Source organism: Leptopilina heterotoma, unplaced genomic scaffold, assembly GCF_015476425.1.
Source record: "Leptopilina heterotoma isolate Lh14 unplaced genomic scaffold, ASM1547642v1 Lhet_97, whole genome shotgun sequence".
NCBI classification, from domain to species: domain Eukaryota; kingdom Metazoa; phylum Arthropoda; class Insecta; order Hymenoptera; family Figitidae; genus Leptopilina; species Leptopilina heterotoma.
The window spans coordinates 1504970-1520310 of NW_025111203.1; the positions used below are offsets into that span (position 1 = coordinate 1504970).

At 30.0% G+C, this 15341-nt stretch overlaps 2 protein-coding genes across 2 annotated transcripts in view; one reads left to right on the plus strand and one right to left on the minus strand.

Moving 5' to 3' along the window:
- Positions 1-6108: 6108 nt before the first annotated feature.
- LOC122512336 lies at positions 6109-10414 on the minus strand. Its single transcript, XM_043628110.1, has 4 exons — positions 10352-10414; positions 8583-8647; positions 6336-6515; positions 6109-6242 (listed from the first exon to the last, which is right to left on the minus strand). Exons 2-4 carry the CDS (start codon positions 8611-8613, stop codon positions 6127-6129), a joined length of 327 nt encoding a protein of 108 aa, XP_043484045.1. The 5' UTR covers positions 8614-8647; positions 10352-10414; the 3' UTR covers positions 6109-6126.
- A 3152-nt stretch (positions 10415-13566) lies between these two features.
- The window catches only part of LOC122512278 (protein AF-10), a 28040-nt gene continuing 26265 nt past the window's right edge, over positions 13567-15341 (plus strand). The window contains exon 1 of the mRNA XM_043628023.1: positions 13567-14228. Coding sequence (XP_043483958.1) covers positions 14120-14228 — 109 coding nt within the window. The 5' untranslated portion in view covers positions 13567-14119. The remainder of the gene's footprint in view (positions 14229-15341) is intronic.

A 15341-nucleotide genomic window follows, 5' to 3' on the forward strand; every position in this document is an offset into this window, starting at 1 on the left:
ATGTGATGGCACCTTTATGCTTTGGCCTAAATTAGCCTAAATACATGAAACCGCGATTTGGCCGATTTGCGTGAGCATATTCCTGTTCATGCTTGTCATACACACATGTTTCCATGGAAACATACAAGTACGGCTGGAGTCCCATGACAGCGTTTTGCGTTGCGTTTTGTAACTAGGCCATGAGTGTGAGAAAGATACAGATATAGGTTTGCTCTATTTGCACTCATTGCCTAGTTACAAAACGCAACGCAAAACGCTACCATGGGACTCCAGCCTACGAGTACCAGAGCTGCCAGGTACCCTCACCAAACGCAACTGCGCTTGCGCGACAAAAATGCTTCTATTTGTAGAATAAAACTTGTCCATCTATGTATAATATAAAACGTTTTAAAAATGGGCGGTTCATTTCGCCAAGAAGATCATTTTTGTAGTGCAAGCTAAGTTGCATTTGGTAAGGGTACTTCTGATTAGAAGGTAATTTTGTAAAAGAAGAAATTGAAATTGTTAAAAAAAAGGTTTAAAATTAAAGTGAAATGTTGAATAAAGTTAAAATGTTTTGAAAAAATTAAAATTTAAAAATTACACCGTTAAACTGAAACTAAATTATAAGTAAAAAAGAGAAAAATGATTTAAATTTAAAGAAATAAATGTCTTTTACAAAATTACCTCCCCTCCTATTATTGATTATTTTAATTTATAAAAAAAAACACAAATGTGCTTTTGTTTTTATAAAAAATTTGAAAAATTCAAACAATAATCAATAAAAGAAGTAGCATGTTTTTTAATTTCTTAAAAAACCTGGTATGCCTTTTACAGCTGGTTCGGATCTCGTGAGAGATCCCCGGTATGTACAATGGCAAAAAGCCATCACCACCAGGACCAAATAATATTTTTGTTAAATTATTTCCGCAATTAAGCAGTACATTGTCCATCGTAGAAAATTGTATTTCCGGTTGTCGAGGTTCCTCCTTTTCAATGTCCTTGAAGAGATTTACTTAGTGCTGAAAAAGAGAAAATAATTACAAATTAATTAATTTTTTAATGTTTTCCATAAAAAAAACTATTTTTTAACTATAAATTTTAAAAACTTACATTTAAAAATGAATGTTGAAAGTGATGGAAAAAATTATTTCTGCAATTCTGCAGCCTCATGTTCAATGTCATCATTCTTCATCCGAAATAGATGGTGATTTTTTATGGAATCCTTTGGTATGATTTTCTCTTGAACAAGTGCAAGATTAAGAATATTACGCCCTGCATTTACATCTCTTTCCCACGTTGTTTTGCATTTCGCACAATAAGTGTATCGATGGGGACTCTTGGATATTTTAAGTGGTCTCACACAGCGACTACACATTTTTGTTGTATTAAACTCATTTACTTTCACGACTTGCAATCCCTGTTTAAAAAATTTGATAGAAATGGAAAGAAAAAAATTTCTTTCCATTTCAATCCTGTTTCTGAATCCAAAATTTTCAAAAATTACAATCAGTTTCTATCACATACTTTTAATAGAAAGTCTATCCAAATCAATACTTTGTCTATCCGAAAATTGTCCCATGTTGTCCCACTGATTTCAAAGAAAGTTCTATCAAATTCTATCAAAATTGATTATTAAAAATTGTTTCCAATCCAATAAGATTTTTTGATTTAAATTCTATCAAATCCTATATCGAAAAATGACAGAAAGTTCTTTCCTATTGTATCCAAGGTGGTTACAATTGAAAACATACGCTTTGAAAAAAAATATTTGTGGAAAAAATAATAAAAGATTCTTATGACCATTAATAACATTATATTCTTAGCACACTCCAAACATACAAACATTTTAATTAAACTGGAAGAATTAAATTAAAATTTGTACCCTATGGGAATCGAACCCCGCACCTATGACCTATCTATCTAAACGCTTAACGACCGCGGCTACCGAATCGACGTGAGAAATATTTTTCGACCTGTCTATATAAACTGCAAATTTGAAAAACGTAAGTTTATGTAAAATATTATAATTTTTGTAAGTACCCATAAAAATACAAGCAGAAATTAAAATATTTATAGAGATTTGCAATATATGCTATTATGTTAAAAATATTAATTAAATATTTAATAAATTTTTGCTTAAATGTCATTTGACCGCTTTGTAATTTTTTGTAAATATTTGCAAAAAATAACATCAAACGAAATAAAAAAATAAAAAACACAGCTCAACTGTGTTAAAAAAATTTCGTTGATTTTCTAAAATGTTAAAACTTTTATGAAAATCTGTAGTTCACAACAAAACAATAAAGGGGCGCATGATTATTCCCCAAATGTCATTTTTCCGAAATGTCATTTTATCGAACTGCACTTTTGCGAATAAGTACTTATTTTTGCGAAAAGCCAATTTTGCGAAATATCACTTTTGCGAATTGTCATTTTTTCGAAAAGCTATTTTTGCGAATTGTCATTTTTGCGAATCGTTATTTTTACGAATTGTCAATTTTCCGAAAAGTCATTTTTGCGAATCGCCATTTTTACGATTTGTCAATTTTCCGAAAAGTCATTTTTGCCAATTGTCATTTTTACGAAAAGACATTTTCGAGAAAAATCATTTTTGCGAATTGTCACTTTTGCGAATCGCCATTTTTACGAATTGTCAAATTTCCGAAAAGTCATTTTTGCGAAAATTCCTATAGTGAATCTATATATGCATACAAGCAGATTTACTATAGGAATTTTCGCAAAAATGACAATTCGCAAAAATGACTTTTCGGAAAATTGACAATTCGTAAAAATGGCGATTCGCAAAAATGACAATTCGCAAAAATAGCTTTTCGCAAAAATGACAATTTGCAAAAATGACAATTCGTAAAAATGACTTTTCGCAAAAATGACTATTCGCAAAAGTGCAGTTCGGTAAAATGACATTTGGGGAATAATCATAAAATTTGATAGAATTTGTATCCAAACCTTTTGATAGAGAAATAATGGATTTTCATGTGGAAAGAATTTGATAGATATTCAATCAAAACTCATGGATAGCAAACTATAAGAATTTCCGACTCATAGAATTTGATAGAATTTGTATCCAAATCTTGGATAGAGAAATATTAGATTTTCATTTGGAAAGAATTTGATAGATATTCAATCAAAACTCATGGATAGCAAACTATAAGAATTTCCGACTCATAGAATTTGATAGAATTCGTATCAAAATCTTGGATAGAGAAATATTAGATTTTCATTTGGAAAGAATTTGATACATATTCAATCAAAACTCATGGATAGAAAATTATAAGATTTTTCGACTCATAGAATTTGATAGAATTCGTATCCAAACTCTTGATAGTAAAATATTGAATTTTAGTATATTATTAACTTTGATAGATAATACATCAAAACTTATGATAGGAATGGATTTAATTTTCTACTTTGGATAGAAGTGGATTGGATTTTCAATATTTGATTAAATTGGATTCGAATTTCAAGGAGTGAAGGAAGAAAATTCTATCAAATCCTATCCATTTTAATAATTTTTTTAAACAGGGATTTATCTTTTCCTAATTCTTCTGATCTTTGGAAAAGAGTTTGTTGAATACGTTTCAAAGGAGCTTTAGTGTATCCCTTGATAAAATTAGGTATTTCTGCTCCACCAATAGCAACGAAACAGGGTTTCTTCCTTGTATCACCTACTATCCAATTTACAAGTTGATCAACTTGTCGTTTGTGCGCCGAATATTGATCTATTTTTAAACGCGTTACGGATCTTTTTTGATGAAGTGATTGGAAATTTTGTAAAAGATGTATTCTATATTTTGTTATGCAATGGCGATCTCGAGGATTAGTCATGCAAAAATTTTTCATCCATGGATCCTCAGCAAGTTGCTTGTAATATTTTTGCATGTCTATACCTTTTTTCTTCATTAATTCTCTTCTTCTGTAGTCGCCCATCTGCCATCTCATCATCCAACTACCAATGTAAATAGCTGAATCCTTTTTTACATTAGTGGTTGGATTAGGATCGTTTTCTCTACTGACACCAGCCAGAGTCGCCCTCGCACCAGAATCAAAACCACAAAATTTTTTGTAACTTCCAACTTTCTTCTTTGATTGCACAACATCATGTTTTGTGGGTAAATCAAAAATTACTGACACGTCCACACCATTTGTCGTTATTGTACCAGAGAATTTACCACCATTCTTTAATTTCTTTCGACCTCTTTGGATTGATTTAAAGTTGAACATTGAATTCCACCTTTCTTCATTGTTCATTTCTCTTAAGCGCTTCATTTCATCGTCCATTTTATCAACTGCTCTTTGAAGATGATTCTTATTCGTTCCTGATTTTGTTTTCTTTTTTTGTAAAATTGCCTTTTTTTTCTTTAATTTCTTGAATAAGAGTTGCCACTTGCAAATCTTTTAAAGCAGTATTTGTATAAACGACATGCTTCACGCCTAATGAAATTTGTGGAATTAATGTGAAATTCTTCTTCTTTTTATCATGAAATTCTTGTTGAATCATAATGGAAAATGGCAAAAATTTATGCCATTCTTTATCTTTTGTCAATTTTGTAAAGTCCAATTTTCTTCCATCATCATCATCATCCTTTTTCAGTAGTAAATCAATAGGGAATCCTTTCACTTGACATTTATTTTCTTGCAGCAGGAGATTTAAAGCAGCAACAGATTGTTTATAAAATGAAGGCCTTCTTTTTCGAAATTTCTTTTTTTCCTTATTCTTCTCTTTTTCTTTTCCTCATTCTTCTCTTTTTCCTTATTCTTCTCTTTTTCTTCTTCTTTTTCCTTTTTCGATTTTTTTCTTCGCCTTCTTGGCCTTTTTTTATAATAGACTTTATCGCAATGTTTGTGATATTTTTCCTGTCGAACATATCTTTCATCGCAATAGTCTGATGTATTTTTTTCTCGCATTTCATCTGGAATTTTTTTTTGAGATTTTTGAAATTCTTTTCTTTGTTCATTTTTAATGCTATTTTTAAAACTCCTAATTTTTATTTTTTCATCATTATCATTTTCGATACGGTAAACTGAACAAATTTCTTGAATTTCATCTTCTTCTTATGATTTTTTTCTTCGTCTTCAATTTCCATTAATAGCTGCAAATATCTTCTTAATCGTGATGCTGCATGCGTCGTGAAATTTGTTTTAAAGTTTCGATTCAACACTAAAGCTGCCTCCTGAATTATTGCACTTCTATATTCTCCGTCATAAAGTGGAATGTCATTCCTTAATTCTTTATATTCGTTGACCATTGTATTTATTTTTGCATCCTGTTCAGTTACTTTACGTTTCGTATTTTCTTTCTGCTTTAATGATATTAGTAATGGCAGAAATGCGGGACCATTGTTGGTCCATTTCTCCAACAATGATGGGCAATTTTCAACATTTGTTTCTTCATATAGGCCGAATAATGCCATTGTTGTTGCCTCATACATCATTGATGAAACAACCTTTGCATCTTCTTCAATTCGATTTTTAATGTTTGCTGATTTACATAATTTTCCCAAACAAACTTTTACCGTATGCTTTTCTGTTCCCATTAATTCCAATCTTCTTCTCACTTTATGATGCAACGGTTTATCAATATTTTCATTATCCAAAGTAATTGACGTTCTTTTTCTGTTTGAAGAAACACCAATTGCAGATTTCTCGACACTGTATTTCTTTCGTTTTGAAGAGGGACCAGCACCACTTTCAATTGATGAGTCAACACCTATAATTGGAAGAAATGGAAATTTTCTTAATTTTATATAGAGAGAGATTAAGAAAATATAAAAGAAGAAAAAAGAATACAAAATTTTACCTTCTCTTTTTGAAGTTGATGTTGAATGGGAAAATTTAGCTTCTTGATTTTTCGATTTTTTTACTGTTGAAGAAGTGATTTTTAAATCGAGTCCAGTTGATGACGATGATGATAATGATGTTTCTGTTGGTACACGGTAAACTGAACATGGTGACAGCTTTTCAGGAGAATCACTTGGTGCTGAAAAAGAAAAAAAGGAATTAAATAAATTAAAATTTTTAAATTGTTATTTTAATAAAATATTTTTAAAATGTACCCAGGTGAAAATGATTCATCGTACGAATCATTTTTTCCTTGGTTAATTATTAAAAACTTACATTTCAAACTTAATCTTTGACTATGAAATGAAATTTTTTTTCCGGTCCTTTACTCGAAGATAAAATTTGCTTTTCAGTCTTTCCAATCGAACTGACACACACTTCTTCGCGAGATCTGGTTGGTGCTGAAAAATGAAAAGAAGGAATCAAATAAATAAAAATTAATAATTTTTTAATTTAAATCAAATACTTGAAGAATATAATTTTAAAAAACTTACATTTTAATCTAAATCTTCCACTCATGACAAAAGTTTTCTTCTCTGCTTTTCGATGTTCTGACTCTTCTGTCTTTGGAGTTGATGACGATGAAGAAAATGTCAAATTTTCGTCAGATTTTTGTGTCTGTGAGTTACCGTAGAAGAATCTGGTAGAATGTCCTTCACGAGATTCATTTGTTGCTGAAAAAATAGAGAATAAACAAATAAATTACAATTGTTAACTTTACATGTAAATAAAAATATTTTTAAAATACATCTGTTAAACACTAACATTTTAAACTCAATCTTTCACTGGAAGTAAAAAATTGTTTCTCCGGAATTCCAGATTTCTTATTTTCAGTCTTTCCAATTGAACTGGTAGACATTTCTTCGCGAGATCTTGTTGGTGCTGAAAATTAAAAAGAAACAAAAGAATTAAAATTAAAAAATTCCTTAATTTAAATCAAATACTTGAAGAAAATAATTTTAAAAAACTCCCTGCTGGAAGTAAAGAGATACAAAGAGATTAAAAAAAGGGGATAAAAAAAGATTAGAAAATATAATAGTTTGGAGATGCAAAATGGATACTTAAAAGAGATACAATTTTTTTATCTCTTTCTATAACTTTATATTTATATATCTTTTTATCCCTTCTAATCTCTTTATATACAGTTTTAGATATAGAAATATATAGAAAAATATATAGAAAGAGATAAAAAATTGGGGATGCAAAGTGGTGAATTAAAGAAGATAGAACTTTTTAATCTCTTTCTATTCATACATTTCTGTCTTCCTCTATCCATTTTCACATCCTTTCTAATCCAAAGGAAAGTAAAAAAGGAGATACCCCTTATAGAAGAAATCGATTAATTTCAATTAAAAACTTTCTCTATTGTTGTTAATTGAGTTTCTTAATCGGCGTGTTGTTTTAATTCATTACGATTAACTATAAAAAATTTGCAAGTAAATCTTTAATACATTTTTAGAAAAGTTTCGATGCTTTGTGAGTTTAAAACTAATTTTGGTTGTCTATTACTGATAAACATTTATTGGTTAAATATATTTACAATAAACTATAAAAATATGGAAGTTATAAACTCAAACAAAAACGTACAATCGCACAGTGCATAACACACGCTTTCTGATCTACGGATCTACTGACCCGACGCCATGACACATAACAGCTGGGAAGATCGACGCATGCGCGTATAAGTTTATGAGTATGTATATAGAAAGGGATATACTATAGTAGATTAGAAGAGATAATCTTAGTATATCTCCTCAAATCCCCATATTCTTAACTATCCCTATCTCTTCTAAATAAAGTAATAGGAGATAGAATATGGGATTGAAAGAAGATTAAAAGAATAACATTCGGAAAAGAAGAATGATAAAAAGGAATAAAAAAGGTTTATAGTTTTGCAGTCTCGCATTTCTATCTTTTTCTATCTCAATAATGGGAATAATGGTAATAAATAAGTGTTAATAAGATCCTACATAAAAAGCGATGGAAGGGTATAAATAGGATATCAATAGTTATTAAGAATAGGTTATAAATGTGGAGAAAGAAGAGTATCAAGAACTTCTGTCATAAAAAGAGATAGAAGTTTATAGACAGGTTATTAAAAGGTATTGAGAATAGGTTATTAATAGGTATAAAGAATAGTGTCTATAAGGTCTAACATTGAAAGAGATACAAGGAAATAGACAGGATTTTAAAAGTAATAGAGAAAAGGTGATTGAAAGGGATAACAAAAAGTTTTAATAAGATTGTATATAAAAAGAGATAGAAGGGTTTAAAATGGCTATTAAAAGTTATTCAAAAAAGGTGATTAAAAGAAATAGCGAACAAGTTGATAAAGGTAGGAATAGAAAGGCATAAAGAAGTATAGGTAGGAGATTAAAAGTTATACATTATTCATATCTCTTTCTATATTAGCAATAGAAAGGGATTAAAAGAGAAAAGGTTTCTATCTATTTACTTCCAGCAGGGCTTACATTTTAATCTGAATATTCCACTCGGGCGAAAAGTTTTCTTCTCTGCTTTTCGAGGTTCAGCCTGCTCAGTTATTGAAGTTGTTGGTGATTGAGAAAATTTCAAATTTTCGTCAGATTTTTGTGTCTGTGAGTTACCGTAGAAGAATCTGGTAGATTGTCCTTCACGAGATTTATTTGTTGCTGAAAAAATAGAGAATAAACAAATAAATTACAATTGTTAATTTTAAATGTAAATAAAATTTTTTCAAAAAACAACTTTTAAACACAAACATTTTAAACTCAATTGTCGTTTTCTCTTCATTATGTCAATACAGTAGATACTGGTACATGAATTTCTGTAAAAAAGAAAAATTTTTTCTTAAAAAGACAAAATAATAAGGGTGCAATCTAATGGCATCGTTTTGCGTTGGGTTTTTTAATTAGGCTATTTGGGTATTTTTTTTAAATTTTAGCAACTACAAGCTACTACTTGTGTTAATATATATTTTTTTTTAGAATTTCCATTACATTAAATTCACAAATTATTTGAGATCAAGCAACTATTTACAAAAATGATAATAAAATTCTTTAAAACGAAATTCAATTAGTAGTTTAAAAAAAATCTTTGAAATTCAATTATATTGTCTTGAAATTAGAAAATAATCAATTATTTGAGAAAATCATTTTCAAAAAGATGAATTATTTAACAAAATTTTCATTCAAATAATTATAGTTTTGATAGAAATTTGAAAAAAGTCTGCATAATATAATGTAGAGAATAAATAATTTATAAAGTTTCTAAAATGAATTCTTTTAATAGTCAAGATACAAAAAGCAAAGCAAATAACGATGCCATGGGACTGCACTCGGGGACTTATTTTATCAACGATTATTTAATAAACTGTCGAATAACGTTAAAAATTAAATGTACACACGATAATTAAACGATCTATGTAACAATCGGGATTAATTGAAGAGAAAAAATTACTTATTAGTCGCTTTTTGAGTGTAACAATTTTTTAATGCCTCGTCAGAACAAGAGGTATTATTCATTATTTTAAAAACGAAATTAACCCGCGTGATATTGTTATTAATGAATAGAGAAAAGAAAACACGTATGTACATAAAATTTCAAAAAATTTAACGTTATCCGTATGCCCTAACGATGGGTCTATCGTTAAAAATTGTATTCGTTGCCGTAAAACAGCTTTAGTCTTTTCAGTATGCCTTTAAAAGGCTTTGCCGTAATACAGCTTTAGTCTTTTTAGTATGCCTTAATAAGGCTTTGCCGTAATACAGCTTTAGTCTTTTCAGTATGCCTTAATAAGGCTTTGCCGTAATACAGCTTTACATCCGTCTGCCTTAAAAAGGCTTTGCCGTAATACAGCTTTACGTCCGTCTGCCTTAAAAAGGCTTTGCCGTAATACAGCTTTACGTCCGCCTGCCTTAATAAGGCTTTGCTGTACTGCAGCTTTACGTCCGTTTGCCTTAAGAAGGCTTTGCCGTAATACAGCTTTACGTCCGTCTGCCTTAATAAGGCTTTGCTGTACTACAGCTTTACGTCCGTTTGCCTTAAGAAGGCTTTGCTGTAATACAGCTTACGTCCGTTTGCCTTAATAAGGCTTTGCCGTAATACAGCTTTACGTCCGTCTGCCTTAATAAGGCTTTGCCGTAATACAGCTTTACGTCCGTTTGCCTTAATAAGGCTTTGCCGTAATACAGCTTTACGTCCGTCTGCCTTAATAAGGCTTTGCCGTAATACAGCTTTACGTCCGTCTGCCTTAATAAGGCTTTGCCGTAATACAGCTTTACGTCCGTTTGCCTTAATAAGGCTTTGCCGTAATACAGCTTTACGTCCGTCTGCCTTAATAAGGCTTTGCCGTAATACAGCTTTACGTCCGTCTGCCTTAAAAAGGCTTTGCTGTAATACAGCTTTACGTCTGTTTGCCTTAATAAGGCTTTGCCGTAATACAGCTTTACGTCCGTTTGCCTTAATAAGGCTTTGCTGTAATACAGCTTACGTCCGTCTGCCTTAACAAGGCTTTGGTACTATTGCTTACCTGTAACACAGCTGAGCATGAAGTGCCAGTCTCGTCTCGGGCGCCTGCTTATATACCCGTGTCCCCACCAGTGCGCGCTTGTGCTACTAGCGCCGTGGTGATATACAAACTATTTCAAGCATATTGTCGGTAACTCGTACCACGAGTCGATAATGCAGAAAGTGAAATTACCTATAGTTGTGTCAAAGTCAAAGTAAAGAATTTATTGGTAAAGCAGTTTTGTTTTGTTTACGATAATCTGTGCAGAATGGAATATACAAACGTGTTGTATAATTAAATAATTTTTTGAAAATCTTAAAGGAATAAGAAAATTACATTCGCCATGTAATTGTACAGATCGTGCGACGTAATATTACGTCAAAGTGTAGAAATACACGCAATGTAAAAATACCACGTCGGACATAGTGATCAAATTTTCCTACGTCGGACGTAGTAAATTTACACAAAACTATTAAATTACATAGTCGTATAATGTAAAATTATTAAAAATAGTAAAACTACTTTTGGAACGAAATAAATTTACTACGTACAACCTATAATTTTGATGTGTGAAATTACAAGTTTCGTGTTATTTTACACCAGATTTTTTTACAGTGTAGTTTTACTTTTAATATTAATTAATTAATTTATTAATTATAAATAATAATATTAAAAAAAAAAATTAATTGAAATTTATTTTTATCAATATAAATTTTGATAATCACACAAATTAATATTAAAGGTATATTGAAATCAGTACTGATTGAAATTGTTTTTATTTTTTAGGTTAAAAATTCCAACCATACGTCAAGTCATAATAAATTTGACACATACCATAAGGAAACGAGCGACACCAGTTCGGAAAATTAATTAGGATAAATATTGTCTTGAAATTTTATTTTGAGGTTAGTTTTAATGTTTAATTATTGTTTATAGTAATAAATAGGTATATTTTTTTCTCTTGTTTCTAACTTTATATGTAGGCTTCTCATGGAAACATTGTTTTATTGAAAATTTTTTTTTAAATTTAAAATTAACCTTAGAAGAATAGAAAATGTTGACAAAGAAACCAAAGAAATTACAGTTCCTCTACGGGTGACTTGTCTAAACAGATAATCTTTGATTCGCTGCTTTTTTGACAAGATGGTTACTAAAATATTATTTTGAATAATTTAGCCCATTTGCTGAAAAACAATTTCTTGGATAAACTCATTTTATTAAGTAAACGTTTGTGTAAAGCCACATTATATCGAATGACATTTATATGGATTTAACGTTTGACATAATTTGTAATTTTGATCAAATTACATTTTGGACTTTTTAAAAACGGGGATATACAGGGGCCGTATTCTCGAAAGCATTCGACAATTCTCGCATGCGTAAAATGTCGAATGGTTAATGTCGCATGCGACTCTGAAAGTCTATTCTCAATGACCGTTCGAGATAGGTTGTTCGAAAATTTCCGTGTGCGACATTCATACATTGTTGCCGTCGTTTCCAAATACTTATCTGCCAATCATAATTGAGGAGGAAGAGAACTTGACATATGAGAAAAATACAAATAGTTATCCGTTCATTTAAATATTTCAAAATCAATTCAATTTTGCGTTTACAATTTTTATAAACAAATTAACTTTAAGCGGTTTCAGTTTGAAATTTTATAAAATTTTAATTTTGAATGAATTTAATTTAAACTTTTGATAATTCAAATTCTTTTGAAATTAGTTATATTTGGCAATATATATTTAATTAATTATTAAAAATAATGAATTTATAGAAGAATTTTAGTTAAAAACACTAAATACATTGAATTTTGTAGACGTACGTTACAAAATGATTACAAAAATTTAATTATTTTTAAATGTAATAAAATAATGAAAAAATAATAACAATCAAATATTTATTTAAATAGAAGTTACTGATATTATTACGAATAATTTTATAATTAAAGAAATTCGTAAATAAATGTAACAACATTTTTTTTATATTAAAGTTTTAATATTAGCATTTGTAAATTGAGAATTTTTTACAAAAATGTTAAGAAACTGGAATATGTAATATTTTTTTTTTAAAGAAAAGAATCAGTTTGTGAACAATATTGTTATTGAAAAATTAAAATTATGCATAATAAAGGGATATATCCCTTTATATTATGCATAATTTTAATTAATAAATATATATATTTCCTATTTTTGCAAAAAGAAAATTTATTTGTTAATCAAAATTTTTTGTAATTTTATAATTTTAAATTTTATTTTATTTTAAATCTTAAAAAAGAGCATACTTTCAATTTGTGAAACAATATTTTGTAAAGAAAAAACAAAAGCATACACAAAAACTAACTTTAAAGTGTGAACAGACAGAAAAAATGAAACGAAGATTAAAAAATTAAAAAAAATAAAAAATAAAATAAATATATTGTTAACATGATTCATTCACAAAAATAACACAAACATGTGCAATTTATCCATTATAAATTTTGCATATTATAAATTATTTACATTAAACTTTTATTTCACAAGTTTACTTTTAATTCTTAAACATTACATTTAGGTTATTTTGTATAGTTTTTCTACTTTAGCATGCGGTTCATGTACACTAATACTACTTTATATTATATACGTTTATTACAAGGATGACACACAACATTATTTTTTACTAGCATTTCGTATACGACTTTGCATCTCGAATGGCCACTACCCACTCGAGATGAACCATTCGGAAATTATCGCATACGACATGAAATCTCGCATGCGACAAGCGTTCGAGAATAGCTTTTTCCATCTCGAATGGTCTGTCGCATGCGACATCTAGGGTCATCGATTCGAGAATACGGCCCCAGGCGCCCCAATTAAATATGTTCGCTCTCGACTGTGTATTAAACGTTTTAAAAATGCGCGGTTCATTTCGCTAATAAGATCATTTTTGTAGCGCAAGCGCAGTTGCGTTTGGTGAGGGTACAGTACTTTTCAATTATGCCTTCTTAGTTTGAACGTGTCGCACTCATATGTTTCCATGGAAACATATGAGTGCGACACGTTCAAACTTGGAAGGCATAATTGAAAACTACTGTACCTGGCAGCTCTGCAATGTGAACAACATTCATATGCAGAATCGGCAGAATGAATTAATGATGTACCCACATGGTCACATTTTATGTATACATTGTATGTACATAAATTATTTATCAACCTTTAGTAATGTTCATGTTTTTTTATACAATGCTACTAATTATGCATATTTTATGAATGCAATGACTCTCTGATTGAGAAAAAGAAAGAGCAGATCCAAAGAGAATATGAACAGGAGATAAAGATAACATATATAGGTATATTGAGTTGATTTGCTTATATGTGTAGATGTGTAGGTGGAAAAAGGAAGATGGCTGACTTTGTGAAACAAATGCAGTGTTTTTGTAAATAATAAACCATTTGATGGTGTGTCTAGGAGAATTTCGTCTTGCAATTCCTTCGAAATTGAGAGCAATGATTACGAAAACAAGTTGGTGAATGACATTTCGCCCCAGGAGAATTGCCGAATAAGTAAATACTTTTCCATTGTTTTCGTAAAGACATTTATAACGCGTTTAGACGCTCGCACACGATTGAGACGATTGAGACGAGGAACGTAAAAAACTGAAAGTGCACGACGGGCAAATGAATCGATGATGTTTCCTTATGATCCTGCGAGAACTGAAATGAAAACACATTGTTCATTGTTATCGACTCCTCGCACGTGACTCCGCTTGCAAACATCATATTGCGGTACGACCCGAAGCTGGATCGCAGTATGAAGGAGATGCTTGGAGGATGCTGTGTGTGTTCTGACGAAAGGGGTTGGACTGAGAATCCACTGGTGTACTGCGATGGCCAAGGGTGCACAGTCGCCGTTCACCAGGGTAACTTGCTCAATATCTCTAACGAACCGCCTAGCGACTAGATAATTCCATTTTCCACTCTCTTTAGAACTCAAAGGATCAATCAAAAACAACCAAATAACTTTTATTTGTACTATATTGGCAAGAAGATGTCAATCTCCCCCACAAGTCACTTCTTTTTAACTGGAAACTACTTTTTTTCTTTCTTGTGAACCACTTTGTTATTTCTTTGTCGACATGTAAACAACATTCATGCATGTGCTCCGAACTATTGAATTTTCATCAGTTGTGACAGCAGTTTGTAATTTACTTATGAAACTGAACAAGTAATTAACTTTTTTTAAAAAAAAGTTAAGTTATTCACTTTTTTTTTAAATTAAGTAAATGGTTGTGAAATTTATCACTCGGTAAAAGAATATAAAATGTCAAGAAAATTAAAAAAGTTTAGTAATTACCTTTTTTTTAAAAAGTTAATTACTTCTTTCAATTTCAATCAAAAACCGCTGTTAAATTGAAGTAAAATTTTTGGAGTCCTAATGGCAAATTACTTCTTTTTCTAAAAATTTCTATTAGTTATGTATTCACATTTTCTTTTATCCCTATTTACCTAATAATTATTAATTTATAATTAACACAGGGATCGTCACTAATTGTGCTGTATTTAAGCGACAAATCGCTCGGGAAAAATGGAGAAAAACGAGAATCTCATAAAAAAAGCAGAAAACAGGGCTCGGACCAGTGAAAGTATTTAAAAGTACGGACTTTACGAACCAAAAATCAAAAATCACGAACCAATTGATGACAAAAATATAATCCGTCCGAGTCAAATAAGAGAGAAAATTTTAACCAAAACTTCATGTTTCTTTAAGGTATTTCCCTTAGTTTTATACTTGGAAAAAATCGATTTTGATAAAAAAATATTCTTCAAATTTGGAGTGAATGTTCCTTTATGCAAGCCTAATATTTTGTAAAAAATGTGGAACCTTTTACAGAACCCAAATTGAGATATTTGGATTCAAATTTTCAACTTTTAACAAAATTATATATATAGTTCAAAATTTTAATCCAAATATCTCAATTTGGGTTCTGTAAAGGGTTCTAAAATTTTTACCAGGCAGAAGACCTGCATAAAGG